The sequence below is a fragment of the Papio anubis genome, chromosome 9 (genome assembly GCF_008728515.1).
Source record: "Papio anubis isolate 15944 chromosome 9, Panubis1.0, whole genome shotgun sequence".
NCBI classification, from domain to species: domain Eukaryota; kingdom Metazoa; phylum Chordata; class Mammalia; order Primates; family Cercopithecidae; genus Papio; species Papio anubis.
The window spans coordinates 1618345-1633071 of NC_044984.1; the positions used below are offsets into that span (position 1 = coordinate 1618345).

At 47.6% G+C, this 14727-nt stretch overlaps 1 protein-coding gene across 7 annotated transcripts in view; it reads right to left on the bottom strand.

Moving 5' to 3' along the window:
* Positions 1-13371, bottom strand: part of FBXL14 (F-box and leucine rich repeat protein 14) — a 40629-nt gene extending 27258 nt beyond the window's left edge. For 3 of the 7 annotated variants that reach the window (XR_001892428.3, XR_002515486.2, XM_017945576.3), the window contains exon 1: positions 11699-13225. Coding sequence is in view for 5 of the 7 variants with exons in the window: in XM_017945576.3 (XP_017801065.2) it covers positions 11699-12892 (1194 nt within the window). In the remaining 2 variants the exon portion in view is untranslated. Of the gene's footprint in view, positions 1-5887; positions 6135-11693 lie in introns of those variants that run through there. The other 4 variants (XM_017945577.3, XM_003905797.5, XM_009217675.3 and 1 more) reach the window with 4 other exon arrangements.
* Positions 13372-14727: the final 1356 nt, after the last annotated feature.

Here is a 14727-nt window from a genome sequence, read left to right on the forward strand (position 1 = left end):
TGTCAGCCTGCGAATCAGGGTCTGGGCTGTGTGGATTTGCAGACTGAGCCACAGGAGCCTCCTGGGAAGGGGTTTGGGGAAGGTCACCTAAAACAGAAACGTGTGTCGTCTTGGGATTACTGGAGCCCTCAGCGATACCTTCCTCTGCAAAATGGAGCACAGAAACCGGAGTCGTGGGGGCTGGATGGAGAATGTTGAAACCAGTAGAGTAACTGCTGCCTGAAGGGTCCCTGTGAGGAATGTCAGAGCCGGCCCGCCCTGGAAGCACTTTTTCCTATTTGTCCTCTCTACACTGTTGCTCTAGCTTGTCTTCCTGGCAAAAACAGGTGTGGATTACAACAACGTTGGTCCTGACTGCTGTGAGCACAGAGCTGGAGTGAGAACCACATGTCTCTGTGTAGGACATTTTCGGGCTTGCAGTACTGTCACCTCAGAGGTCTCAGTCACAGGAACACCCTCACGCCAGCCTGGTGGCTACATTCGCAAGAGATTTGTCTAAAGTCAAATTCAAACAACCACAGAAAGAGGGCCTACCTTCTCGAAAATGAAGCCCAGGGCCGGGCGTGGTGATTCACGCGTGTAATCCCAGCACTTTGGGAGGCTGAGGCGGGCAGATCACCTGAGGTCAGGAGTTCAAGACCTGCCTGGTCAACATGGTGAAACCCCATCTCTACTACAAATACAAAAATTAGCCGGGCATGGTGGCAGGTGCCTGTAGTCCCAGCTACTCGGGAGGCTGAAGCAGGAGCATTGCTTGAACCCGGGGAACAGAAGTTGCAGTGAGCTGAGATTGCGCCACTGTACTCCAGCCTGAGCAACAGAGTGACTCTGTCTTAAAAAAAAAAAAAAAAAAAAGGCAGAAAGAAAATGAAGTCTAGGAAAGCTGTTCTTGGAGGCTGTGAATCGAGGAGCAGCCCTCTCAGTCTCCCAGTTCTTCCAAGGAACAGCTTTAGGAACTGCTGGTCCTCAGTGTTCACACATTCCCCTCACTCAGTTCTCATTCTGGCTCCTCAGCCAGCCCCGTTTTCTCCTTCTTGGCTTTGTGCGGGCTGATACACGTTTTCTTTTCTTTCCTTTATAACCTGTATTCTTTGTTTGGGGTGTCTTCCCTGAATCTGTATTCTTTCGGTGTAGTCACTAAGAATGGCATATTTCAGCTATTACTTTCCAGAAGTTGCCCAGGGAGATGTTCTGCTTTCATAAGACCTTCACAGATGGTGCCAGGAATGTAATTTGCCTCATGCATAGGCCCTAAGTCCCTGAAACTTCTCCTTTTTTATTCATTCTCTAACCAGAAATGACCTCTATATTACAGAGCTTGTAAGCTGTGGCTCCTCTCGCCAATACAGCTTGGTGGTGGAAGCACCCGCAGGGGATAACCGCCTCCACCTTCTTTCCCACTTCTACACCTGCCCTTCCCACTCACACTTTGATTCCCTGAGGCCAGGCTGTTGAGTACCAGGAGGGCAAGACCTGAAGCCCTCTCCTGCCCTCAGCCTCTCTCTTCTTGTGGCCTTCTACGGAATCTGGCCATATTGGCTCAGAAATTCTTTTTGTAAGTTCTGCTACCTTGTTCTAATGTCAGTTTTCTGTAGGAGGAATTTAGGTCACACAAGCAACTTTACTTCTTCATCAGGGCTCTTATTATTTTCATCCTCATAGACTCTCTTATATTTTATGAAGATGTCTTCATCTGGGCAAGAAAGATACTCCTTTTAATAAAAATTTTTAAAAATTTAAAAAGATACTCCTAAAATTTTAAAATTGTTTTTCCTCAAAGGCTCTCTAGAATTTTTCATCGCAGACAATACACTTTTGATTTTTCTTTTGTAATAAAAAAACTAGCTCTTTTTTTCTTGCTGTTTAAATTGATACCTCCATGTATGACTAAAATTTTCCCCATTTTTTTCCTCCCAAACTCCCCAGATATGGCAATCTAACAAGGATTTGTTAGATTTGTTAGACTGCCATATCTGGGGAGTTTGGGAGGAAATGCCGTTTAAGAATTAGAAGTTTAAAGAGAAAAAAAAAAAAGGCATTAGAAGTTGATGTTTGATTCTCTTATCTCCAAAAGCAGAGAGCTGCAAAATAACACATGGCTCTGGGGAGTAACCTCGCTGATATTTTAAAACTCAATTTCATCTTTTCCAGGAAGTGAAATTCCTCGTTTGTCAACTCTTAGGCCCTGAGGAAATACTTCGGGGGTGCGGGTGAAAGGGAAAGGACCAGAGGGGATTTGTGAGGTGGGAGGAAGTGGTGGTGCCCCCACGGGAAATAGCTTCCAACTCACAGACAATGCTGCCACCTACTGACAAGACATGGGACTTGCAGACTTGGTGGATTTCTCCACTTTCTTCCACAGTGGAGAACAAATACTTAGTTTTGCATTAACCATACTTTATTATACTACCTTATATGGGACCCTAAAATCATTTTCATAAACTTGGGGTACAGAAAAACACAAGGTCGGACTCCTAGCTTTAATACCTCCAGGACTGGTTTGGATATGATTCACAGCTGCTTCACAATGGGGAAAGTAAATTGTGTGTAAGAGGGGTTTTTTTGTTGTTGTTTTCAAAGGGCTGGGGAGGCTGAAGGAACAGTCCAGAAGGAGACACTAACAGTTTTCCAGCCCTACCTTTCAATAACGTGTAGTGTTTGACTTTTACCTTTTAACCCACATATGTGCATTTTTATTTCTAAAGTTATAGGCACTTGTAATCTTAGCATTTTGGGAGGCCGAGATGGGAGGATCACTTGAGCCCAGGAGTTGGAGACCAGCCTAGGCAGCATAGCGAGACCCTGTTTCTACAAAATAGTAATAATAATAGTAATAATGGGCGTGGTGGCACATGCCTGTGGTCCCAGCTACTTGGGAGGCTGAGGTGGGAGGATTGCTTCAGCTCAGGAAGTCGAGGCTGCAGTGAACTATGATCACACCGCAGTACTTCAGCCTGGGTGACAGAGCGAGACCCCAACTCTAAAAATAAAGCAGTGATGAAGCTGTTTGCTGCTAAATCCTGTGTCATACGTTAATGAGTTTCTGCAGTTCCTCTTGTGATTCCATTGAAAATTAGACCCTTCTGTGTAGGGAAGAGAGCGGCCAGCTGCCTTCCTGTGGGTCTTGCTGTTCTGATTGTTGACATCTGACCCTGAGCACAATGGCAGGGCATCTGTCTCAAGTGCACAGGCGTCAGCTAGGGCTGGAAGGGCCAATCCTCTATCTACTCCAGGCTCTGGAAACTTGAAGACCTTCTCTGCTTCCTACAGTCGTCAGCTGTCAGCTGGATAAAGTTCAGGGGGCCACAGAACTTAACCATCCTGCTATTACAGATTCCTGAAAACTGGCTAAATTCTATGCATTTGAAATAAATTAGGTAGAAACTGTCACTTTCATCTTGTCATTTTCATGTTGTTTGCTTAAGGCACACCTACTGGCCGTCTTTTTATTTTTGTTGTTGTTGTTGTTCACAGCAGTGGATTTTTGGGCGATGAAGTTAAGGTTTAAATGATTGAAAGCAGAAATGGTTGTCTTCCATCTAAGAACGTTAAGCATTTGTCTGAGGGGCATTTGAGGGGCTTAACTGTTAGTTTCTCCCTTACTTTACTCATGTGTCCAGTTTTAGCCTCAGTGATTTTTCTAGAGATTCTGAGAAATAGGACTAATTGTTTTGGCTCCTCCCTGTGTAGTGACCACTTCTCAAAAAGCCTTGTCTTGGGCTAGAAAAAGGTAGCAGATGTGTACATAAATAATGCCAGTTTGAGATCAAGATTTCCTAAGGAGAAATATTATGAACCTTGGTAGTAAATATTTCCTCATACCCTTTTTAGATGAGAAAAACAATATTTTCCAGGCCATATTAAGTAATTCCACATTAATATTTATGAAAAATTAATCTGGTCTCAAAGAACTGTTTTCCCACAGTCCAGTTCCAGTGTCTCAAGATCCATGATGTAAGGAGTAATTGTTGACACACCACTGTGTGGTAGGTCTGATCCTTCTGGAGTGTGGATTACGTAAATGGGGGAGTAATAAATACAAGAAGGTGCCTACTATTAACAAATTAGACCCTTTTACTCTTTCTGGACAAGTGGGATTTGTAACTAAAACATCTGTGAAGTCAAAGCTTTTTACCCTTGAATGAAGAGAAAATAGAGTTTTTGCAACTTGATTCTACTTTATAGAAGGATTGTGTGGCAGATATTTATAGCATGTGAAATGTGTATAAGTTCCTAGCTTTGAAGCTCTCATAAGCATGTCCTCCCAGCATTAGTACTCCACATTACTATGTGCGACAAAGCAGTGTTTTGGAAACTGGCTCAAATCCTCTGAGAACCACAGGCAACAGATTTGACAGTTACTTCAGTACCTTATAGACCATTTAACAACACGTATTAGTTTTTTGGTTTCCTGAATAACCCTATATAATACTTGCAGACATGTCTAGGTTTGCATAATGTAGTGCATATTAAATAGTAATAACTTTTAGCATTTTGGGTTTTTTGTTTTTTTTTTTTACTCCCAGTGAAAATAATATGCTTTGGTGTAGCACCTTTAAAAAAACTATTTTTTTTAAGGCTGAGGTGGAAAGATCCCTTGAGCCCAGGAGTCCAAGACCGTAGTGAGCTCTGCTCATGCCACTGCACTCCAGCCTGGGCAACAGAGTGAGACTGGCAAAAAAAAAAAAAAGACAAAAAACAAAATTTTTTTAAGAGATGGGGTTTTGCTGTGTCACCCAGGCTGGTCTTGAACTCCCGTGTTCAAGTGATCCTCCCACCTCAGCCTAGTGAGTAGCTGGGACTACAGATGTGTGCCGTGCCCGGGTTGGTGCAACGCGTCTCCAAAGAGAGCCACGGTGGTGCTCTGCAGTGCCTGTGTGAACCGCCTCCGTGTTGCCACCTTCTGCATTGGTCATTAAGTCTAGAGCAGCCCAGGTTCTGAGACTAGGTTCTCCACTAATTACCTAGGCAAAATCTTTCCCACTTCATTAAGCATCTTTTCCTCTTTATAAAATTAAATGTGGCCGGGCGCGGTGGCTCAGGCCTGTAATCCCAGCACTTTGGGAGGTTGAGGTGGGTGGATCACGAGGTCAGGAGATCGAGACCATCCTGGCGAACACGGTGAAACCCCGTCTCTACTAAAAAAACTAGCCGGGCGAGGTGGCGGCGCCTGTAGTCCCAGCTACTCGGGAGGCCTGGGGCAGAGGAAGGGCGGGAACCCGGGAGGCGGAGCTTGCAGTGAGCTGAGATCCGGCCACTGCACTCCAGCCTGAGCGACAGAGCGAGACTCCATCTCAAAAAAAAAAAAAAAAATTAAATGTACCACATCTGCCAGATTTGGGAAAACAAAAATTTTGAGACAGAGAAACCAAACACTGTGTGACCGAGTTCTTCAGCAGATCACATTCACATTTCTAACCTTGTCTCACTTGGGTTTCTCTGCTGTGCCACGGCTGCAGACCGAGTTCTCTTCTTGGTAATTGAGACTCATTCGTTTCCACTATCACAAATGCAAGTATCCTTGTAAGTTTGTTATAAGGATATATAGCATTTGTTCCTTAAACAATTTAAGTGGCCAGGCGCGGTGGCTCACGCCTGTAATCCCAGCACTTTGGGAGGCCGAGGTGGGCGGATCACTTGAGGTCGGAAGTTTGAGACTAGCCTGACCAACCTGGAGAAACCCCGTCTCTACCAAAAATACAAAATTAGCGGGGCGTGGTGGCGCGTGCCTGTAATCCCAGCTATGTGAGAGGCTGAGGCAGGAGAATCGCTTGAACCCGGGAGGCGGAGGTTGCAGGGAGCCAAGATCGTGCTATTGCACTGCAGCCTGGGCAACAAGAGTGAAACTCCGTCTCCATCTCAAAAAAAAATTAAAGTAGAAGAGTAATGAAATAATAGAAACTTCACTCTTCTTTTTGAAGAAAATATGTGCACTTTTCTGGGTTAACAAATAGCAGGCAGAGAATTCCACTTCTATTGTTTTATTGAGGGGGGGTTTAACATACCCTACTCAAGTACTGCTAAGATCTCAAGCTTACTTTCTTTTGCACCTCAACTGGAGGACTTGGCTTTACATACGACCAAATATTCTGGGTTGGTAAAGGCAACTCCACCAGGCAAAATCAGAGCAATCCCTGGAAAAGAGGAAAAAACTGAAACTGATCATCTGTGGATATTTAAATTTACCAGTTGTCTAGAAATTCCATACAAGAGCTGAGAATATATGCTCTTATTCCAACTGTGCACTTACCTTTGATATTTCGTTAAGTAAATAAATATTTGGCACTCATCTACACATGCATGTCCCATCTATTTTACAACACTTTTTTAAAAATGTAACTTGCTGCCTAACAGTTGACCAGGTACATTAACAGAAATTAGGTAAATACGTGGCCCAAGCCTGAGCTTAGGTTTGAATGCAGCTAATTTTTTTTTTTTTTTCTTTTTTTGAGACGGAGTCTCGCTCTGTCGCCCAGGCCGGAGTGCAGTGGCTCGATCTCAGCTCACTGCAAGCTCCGCCTCCCGAGTTTACGCCATTCTCCTGCCTCAGCCTCCCGAGTAGCTGGGACTACAGGCGCCCGCCACCTTGCCCGGCTAGTTTTTTGTATTTTTTAGTGGAGATGGGGTTTCACCATGTTAGCCCATGTTAGGATGGTCTCGATCTCCTGACCTTGTGATCCGCCCGTCTCGGCCTCCCAAAGTGCTGGGATTACAGGCTTGAGCCACCGCGCCCGGCCCAGCTTTCTAATTTCTAATCCTGTGCTTTACTCATGATCCACATTATTTCATCAAAAAGCCTCATCCCCTCTGACTCCTCAGGGGTTCATAATGGCACAAAGTTTAGGTCTTGCCCTCTACTAAAGGGATGGAATTAACTTTTAAAAGGGGTGATGTTTGATGCAGGGAAGAGAAAGAGAACAGAGAGAAGGGACCACTGGATGACTTACTATCGTCCCTCCCTTTCTACCGCAGAACACAGCAGAGATCAGAGGCCAGGGGCTTTCCCTTTCATAGAACTGGGAAGAGACAGTTGTCAGAAGCTGCATGAGGTCTTGGTTTTGTTTTACAAATCTGATCTTTTAATCAAGAGGTTCTTATTCTTTAGAAACACAGTGGTCCCTGGGGGCCACTACCCCTTCCCTTTGAAAACTTGAATGCGAATTCTCTAAGTTAAAAGCGAAAGGTTTTGTTTATATTCTAAGACCAGCACCTATCTAGTAACCACTTCAGGAAAAGCAGCAGGATTTGGGAGCTAGGCCATGCTTTAATTTACATATCATATGTCCTTATGTCAGAGAAAGTTCATAGCTTTCAAAAGAAAAAGGAACATTTACTTGTTTAGCTCCTTGTAGTTCATCTGACTCAAGAAAGAACGTGATCGGTTTGAGTTTATTTTTAGGATACACTGGCGCTGGCTTTTAGTTTTAGTAAATGTGAAGCTGGACAAGTTAAAGGCCTAGGTTGGGAGCTGCAGAAATTGGCCGAGCCCCACAGGTGGTTTATAATCTTTTCAGCAAGAACATTGAAGGGCTATGCGTGATGACACTTACAAAAAGAAGGGAAATGAAGTTGGTCCTTGACTACTACCCAGTTTCTGTTGAGGTTTATTACTTCTAGATGAAAAGGTTTACACGAAGTTTACATTATGTTTTTTCAGTTCTCAAGTTTCAGCAAATACCTGAACCAAGTTTTCTTCTGTTATTCTAATAACTGCCCTGGAGTGCCTTTTAACTTTTGTACCACCACGCGGTGTCCTATCAACTCATGTCCTTTAGCTCTTCTATTCTTCAATGCATTTCTCCCATTCCTATAGGTGTGGTGGGGATCAACTTTTTATTCCACCAAGAATCACCCTTATTCCCTTTGACGTAGTGCCCTATGGCATAAGCTTGTTCATACAGTGTTCAAACAGCTACCGTTCACTTCTGAGGGTCACCTTACGGGAAACCAAGGTATGACGAGTAACTAAATCTTCTCACCAAACAAAAGGGAGCTGGACTTTAGAAATGGAGCCCGGGCCAGGCAGAGTGGCTCATGCCTGTAATCCCAGGACTTTGGGAGGCCGAGGTGGGCAGATTGCTTGAGCCCAGGAGTTTGAGACCAGCCTGGGCAACATGGTGAAACCCTGTTTCTACAAAAAAAATACAAAAAAAAAAAAAAAAAGATAACCAGCCATGGTGGTATATGCCTGTAGTCTCAGCTACTTGGGAGGCTGAGGTGGGAGGATCACTTGAACCTGGGAGGTCAAGGCTGCAGTGGGTTGTGTTTGCACCACTGCACTCCTGCCTGGGCAACAGATCAAGACCTTGTCTCAAAAAAAAAAAAAGTAAGGAAGGGAAATGGAGAAATGGAGCCTAGATTTGAATCCTGGCTCCCTCACTTACTGGTTGGGTAACTTACGGCAGGAATTATGACTTATCTGGAAAACAGGGATAATACCTGTTTCAGCAGGTTGCTTTGAAGATTAAAACTTACAAGTACCTTGTAAAGCACACATAGGTTCTCAACACATTAATTGCTTTCCATCCAAAAAGGCTGCGAGATTAGCAGTTGACCTTCACTAACCACTCTAGGTGGCTCACCATCTTTTCCAGAGAAGCTCCCGCTGTACTAAATATGCCTCGTTCAGGATAAGGATATAGATAGACCCATGGGCTTAACTTTCAAACATTAATTTGCCCACCTTTAGTCAAGCATATATTTGACATTTAACATAAAAAGGAGACAAAACAGAAGAACATGCTTCACGTTACAGGTGGCAGGAATATTCTGCGTATTAAAATGAAGAATGTGAATACAGAGCCTAAGACTTGGGTGCTCAAATTTTTATCAGTTGAATCTGTATAGCCATGCAGTCTCTTGGAAGAAAAACAGACTAAGAACCCACAGCCATGTAACCTTCAGGAGTTGTGTCAAATGCTAAATTAGAAAGCTGACCCTAATTCAGAGTTCCTACTTCTTAATAGGCTTCACACATATTTATTTTCCAGGCATTAAGCACTGTAACCTAAGTGGGAAGAAAGAGATCCACACCTTCCCCAAAGAAACAGAAGATGGATCTAGTGTCAGGCTCAATTAGACCCAATTGTGATGACTCTCCAAAAAGGAACAATGCGGCTCTTGTGATATGCTCAGGCAGAAAGCTTGGACGTTTTACAAAACAATCTTATCCCCAGAGAAACCTGGGTTCCAGCCCTCTTCCTGGAAAGAGGGGTTGATCCAGGAAAGTTTTATACTACTCTTATCAGCTCTTGCTGAGATCAGTACTTTTTTAACAATCTCAGAAACAACCAAGACCAATGTGAAACCAGGAATATGAGCCACTCCCCTGTCGGCGCATTCATACCCATAGGTCTCCACAGTCAAACCACAGGGTGCCAGATTATTTTGTTATTGTCTACCAGAGGGAACTCTTTGCTGGAATTGTTGGTATTTCATTAATCTGCCCCGATTTCAGTCTAAAAACCCTTGACGGAGTGGATCCAGTGGCCAGCCTCGGCTGCTGGAAGTGCTAAAATGCAAATGTGCAAGAATCCTGGCCAAGCTTCCCATCCCCCAGGAAAGTGCTTCCTTACAGCCAGGCCTGGAGGGGAATGTTAAAAAGAGGGCTTGAGCTGCCCTCCTCCTTTCCACCGGGACCCTCGCTCACACTGGGAGATTCAGCATGCATGACTGAGCCGGCAAGCACGCAAGGACAGCGCTCTTTTAACTTTTCTGAACAATGGCTGCAGTCCTTCCACCTTCACATCCTCCCCACACCCACTCACAGGGTCAAGAAATCCATCTTTCTTGGCCACATCGTGATCCACTTTTCAACGTCACCCCTAGATCTCATTTTCACCCAAAGAAAAACTGGCCACTCGGGGAAACTGTGACTTACATACAAATCTGGTTTTTTAAAAAGTTTCATTTTGTTCAATTTCTTTAAATTTCCAGGTTGTTGACAGTTTAAAGCCAAAAATTATGTAAATCTCCAGTCTAATCACATTTCTAGAAACAAAACATGTCAGTAGTAAACCTTATACAGAATAAAATTTCACCCACGAGCTGACTCACCCCCACATAGGATGCACCAAACTCCACCTTGCGTCCTCTGAGAGTATACAAACAGCACCTCCTACCTTGGCATGTACCCAAGCACACAATGCCTTAAAAATAATTCGCAGATACAAGGCTGTTGGTTTTTTTTTTTCAAAAACATACTTCATATTTCCTCTTTTATTATATAAATATCAGTTTAACCTTTTACTGTAAGAATATAAACGTTTTAAGAGGATCTTTGTTATTATTTATACAAATTCACAAACAGTACAATTAATTGATAAAGGTCTCTGGGTTTCTTTAACTCCATGGTCTCGCATGTTGCTGTGGAGGATTCTAAAAAAATAAACAACAAAAATCCAACAAAAATATACATCCTACTCAAAAGTGATTTCTTTAAAGCCACAAGTCCCAACCCCCACCAAAATAAAGAAAGTCATCTATTCCTCCATTTAGAAACAGAATTTTTTTAAAACCCACAAACTCCCATTTTGTTAATAGAACAGAGATAAGACATGAGCTTCATCACAGCCCCGGGGGCTCTGCAGGCCAGCTTTGCTCCTGTTTCCCACAGGAAGCCGCACTGTGTGACCTTCTTGGGGGGAAACTTGGAAGAGGGTGAGGGTAGGGCAGAATTTGCATATATAATCATCATTTTCAAGACACAATCTGCATCTCAAACAAAAACAACGGTTCAACTCTCATTGCTCCCACATATTTGTGCTATAAATTAAGTCAAGATTTAGAAACAGGTCCTCAAATCCCAATGAACAAGGAGAAAAAGGAAATTATAGCCAGAATGTGGAAGTGGGGCACACTGGACGGATGGAGGCTGGGAAGAAGCCAACACAAAAAGACGGACAAACCCAAGGGCATCTTTCCAGTCTAGGCACAAACATGTTTCAGTCTCAAAATATCTCTCTTGTAGAATTCCAGGGCTTCAGAAAAAAAGTAAACTAAAACGAGGTAGCCAGACATATATATGTATATATATATAATTTATATATATATAATATATAGAATATATTCAGCAGAAAAAAAGGACCATGATTTCAAATTTTTTCCAAAAAAACAATTTTAAAAAGGAAAGAAGAAAATGAAATGAGCGTGAATAGCAGAGTACTGTAAGAGGAGGAGTGATGAGAAGAGACTGGGATTAGTTACAAAGTGGAAGAAGGGTGAAAAGGCCTTTGTAGCTGGGTTTGCTTTTTATACATTTGAAAATAAAAACCAGATCACAGTATTCAAATGAAAGCTGAAGTGAAGGCAGACATTTTCCTCAACTCCCCAGGGTTGAAAAGACAGTCACTCCCCACCCCCATTTCCAGTCACAGCAGTGGGAATACAGTAGCTGAATCAGTCCTCCACCCCCTGCAGGGGAGTGGGTGGGTAAGCAGCCGAGTCCATTCTCCATCCGCGGGGAAAAGGAGCTGGGAGTAGGGTAGGGTAGGAACCCCAGCTGCAAAGAGAATGGGCTGGAAGCCGGGAGGGGGCTGGAGGAGGGAGGAGAAAACGAGCCTGAGGCTTCTGTCACAGCCCCATCTCATCCGCTGCAATGATCTGTGCATAAGTGTGCGTGTGAGTGTGCGGGGGCGGTGGTGATGGGAGGATGAACAGGGCGGGACAAGGGGAGCTGGTGCTGCCGCCCTCACCTGACCTTCTCACTGTCCGTCATCTGCCAGAGTCCCAGGTTGAGTACCTTGAGGCAGGGCAGCTGCGTGATGCGCTCCAGGCCGCGCTTGGTGATTCGGGTGCAGCCGTACAGGTCTATGCCGGTGAGCTGGCTCAGGTGCTCAGCGATCAGCTCCAGGCCCTTGTCCGTGATGCGCACACACTGTCCAATGTTGAGCGTGCGCAGCCCGTGCATCTGCCGCACCATGCGGTTGATGCCATCATCACTGATGTGGCAGGAGCAGAGGGAGAGAGACTTGAGGCCATCCAGCCCTTGGGCTATGTAAGCCAGACTCTGGTCTCCCACCTTGTCACAGAACGACACATCCAGCCCCGAGAGGCGCAGGCTGCCCATGGCCAGATGCATGATGCCCGTGTCACTGATGTTGTCACAGGAGCGCAGGTTGAGGCTGCGCAGGCTGCCCATGTGCGACAGGTGCAGGAGGCCAGCGTCCGAGATGCCCCCACAGAAGCTGAGGTTGAGGAGCCTCAGGCCCGTCAGCCCTCGGGAGATGTGCTTTAGAGAAAGATCTGTGAGCTTCTGGCAGTCCTGTAGCGTGAGCTGCTCCAGGCCCAGGCAGCCCTCCGCAGCGCTGCGCGTCATGCCGGCCAGGTGCCCGATGCCGACATCCGAGAGGTGGCGGCAGCTGCGGAGGTTAAGGCTCTTGAGGCGCTGCAGACCCCAGGCGATGAGCAAAAGGCCAGTGTTGGTGATGTTGCTGCAACCCCCCAGCTCCAGCACCTCCAGGCCCTTCAGATACTGGGCTATGCGGCCCAGGCTGCTGTCAGTGATCTGCTTGCAGAGGCTCAGGTTGAGAGCGCGCAGGGAGCCGATCTCCTGCACAAACGCGTGGCCCAGCCCGTTGTCGGTGAGGTTGTAGCAGCCGCTGAGGTTGAGGCTCTCGATGTTGGCCATGCCCTGGATCACGTAGCTGAGGCTGCGGCGGAGGCTCAGGATCTGCACGCGGCGGATGCCCCGGGCCTGCAGGCTGGGGAACAGCGACGGGTTGGCCCGGCGCAGGTGCAGCTTGGCCTCCACCCCCCGCCACACCGACTTGTGGTAGGCGGCGTCCCGCCAGGCCGTGCACACCTGCGCCGCGCGCCCCTTGTCCCGGACGTCCAGGTAGCCGAAGATCATAGCCAGCAGCTCCGGGAACAGGCATGAGATGTGGGTCTCCATCTTCCTCCTCCCCCCTCCGCGGCGCTGGGGGGAGGAGGCGCGGGCCCCGCCGCTCCGGACTCGGGCAGGCGACGAGAGCGCTTCTCCCCAGCCGCCGCCGCTGCCGCCGCCTCGGGCCCAACGGCCGGCCCCTCCCCGCCTTCCGGCTCCGGCCGCCGCCGCCGATCCTCCTCCTGGTCCGTCCGTCCTTCCTTCCTGCCGGCTGCGCCTCCGGCCCGGCCCTCCCCCGGCCCGGGCTCCGCGCGGCGCTCACATCCCGGGCGGGGAAGGCGCCTCGCTCTCTCCCGGAGGCCGGCCGCCGCCGCCTCAGCTCTAACCACGCCGCGCCCGGGCCGCCGCTCCACGCCGCACCGCCGCGCCGCCCCTGCCGCATCCTCCGCCTCCTGCCGCCGCCGCTATGCAGACGGCGGGCGGCAGACGGGAGCCGGGCGCACGAATCCAGGCGCGGAGGCTCCTGCTGCTGTCATAACCCGCTTTTCAAACCTCCCAGCCCCGGGCCGCCCGCACTCCGCCGCCCAGGCGGGGGGACCAGGAGGCCAATCCCGGCTGGCGGCGCGCGTTCCTTCTCCCCCGCCGTCCGCGGCCACTTGGGAGCTGCCGGCCCCCGCACCGAGGACGCCGCGGCCGTCCGGCCGGAGCGCGGCTCGGCGCAGACCCCGGGCGAGCAGGCGGGCCGCGCGTTTGGTAGCGTCCGAGCCGGCTCCGGCTCCGCCGCCCTGCAGCGCGTCCCCTCCGCCGCTCCCGCTCCCCCGCGCCCGCGCAATGGTACGGGCCTGCGCTGCCGGAACTGTGGAGCCGTTGCCCTGGAAACCGAGTTCGGCCTGGTCCCGTGGCCCCTGGTTTTTAACCCTGTGGGCGCCGTGCGGGAGCAGCAGCTGTCAGCCGAGCGCCTCCCCACCCGGCTGCTTTTCACCCCGCAGCCCGTTATTGAGCCGTTCCCTCTCTGGGCCACGCCCCAGCCCTGTTCCTTCTTTTTCTTTGCTGTTGAAGTCTGTGCAACCCCTTCCCACAGTTTACCCCTACAATCCCTGACCCTTACTTCACACCCCTCTCCCTTGATAATCCCTGTGAGAGCCTCCTCCTATAGCAGTGCTCAATAATCATCACCCCAACTCTCCTATTCTTGCTGTCCCTAATGCCCCTTAACACATCTCATTATCACACCCCTGCTCCCCCGGTTGGAGCTGTTTCCTACGACTCCTTTCTCTCCAGTCTCGTGTCTTAAATTGTAGAGAAACTGGCCTTTACTCATCTTAAACAATGACCCCCTCCAGTCGGTGTTCTAGAAATTTCTAGAATTATCTGTACTTCCTTCTAGCATCTTCTGATGGTTTCCAGACATGCTGTGTGTGTTCCCCTCGGTACTTGATATATCAAAACTTCTCTCTACTTCTGCAGGCTGTTGCACTACCAATACCCTCAGCCCACTTTGCTTAGAGGGGAACAGCCTTCCCTAAACCTTGTTTTAGGAGCTTTCTCCTTGTCATCAGCCTTAGACTATCAGTTGCATGGCTCAGTTGTACTGATAGTCAATATATTCGTATATGCTGAATCCAGTTTACTTTTTGATTAAAATGGAATGACAGTTGAACTTGGTTTAAGACAATCCAGTCGTGTCTGTTGGTTTATCAACTGTTTTATGGAAAGAGGGCACAATTACAATCTAGGATGTAGCCCCTGGGTCCTCAATGTCCGTACTAAGGATAGAATTTCAGAAGTTTCATTTTAACTACCCCCAAACCAAGAATTTTTGGATCAGAGAAAATGACCCTCTGTATTTTAATTTATGGATAAACACAACTAGATACAACACAACCGGATTTATCAGAAAGGGA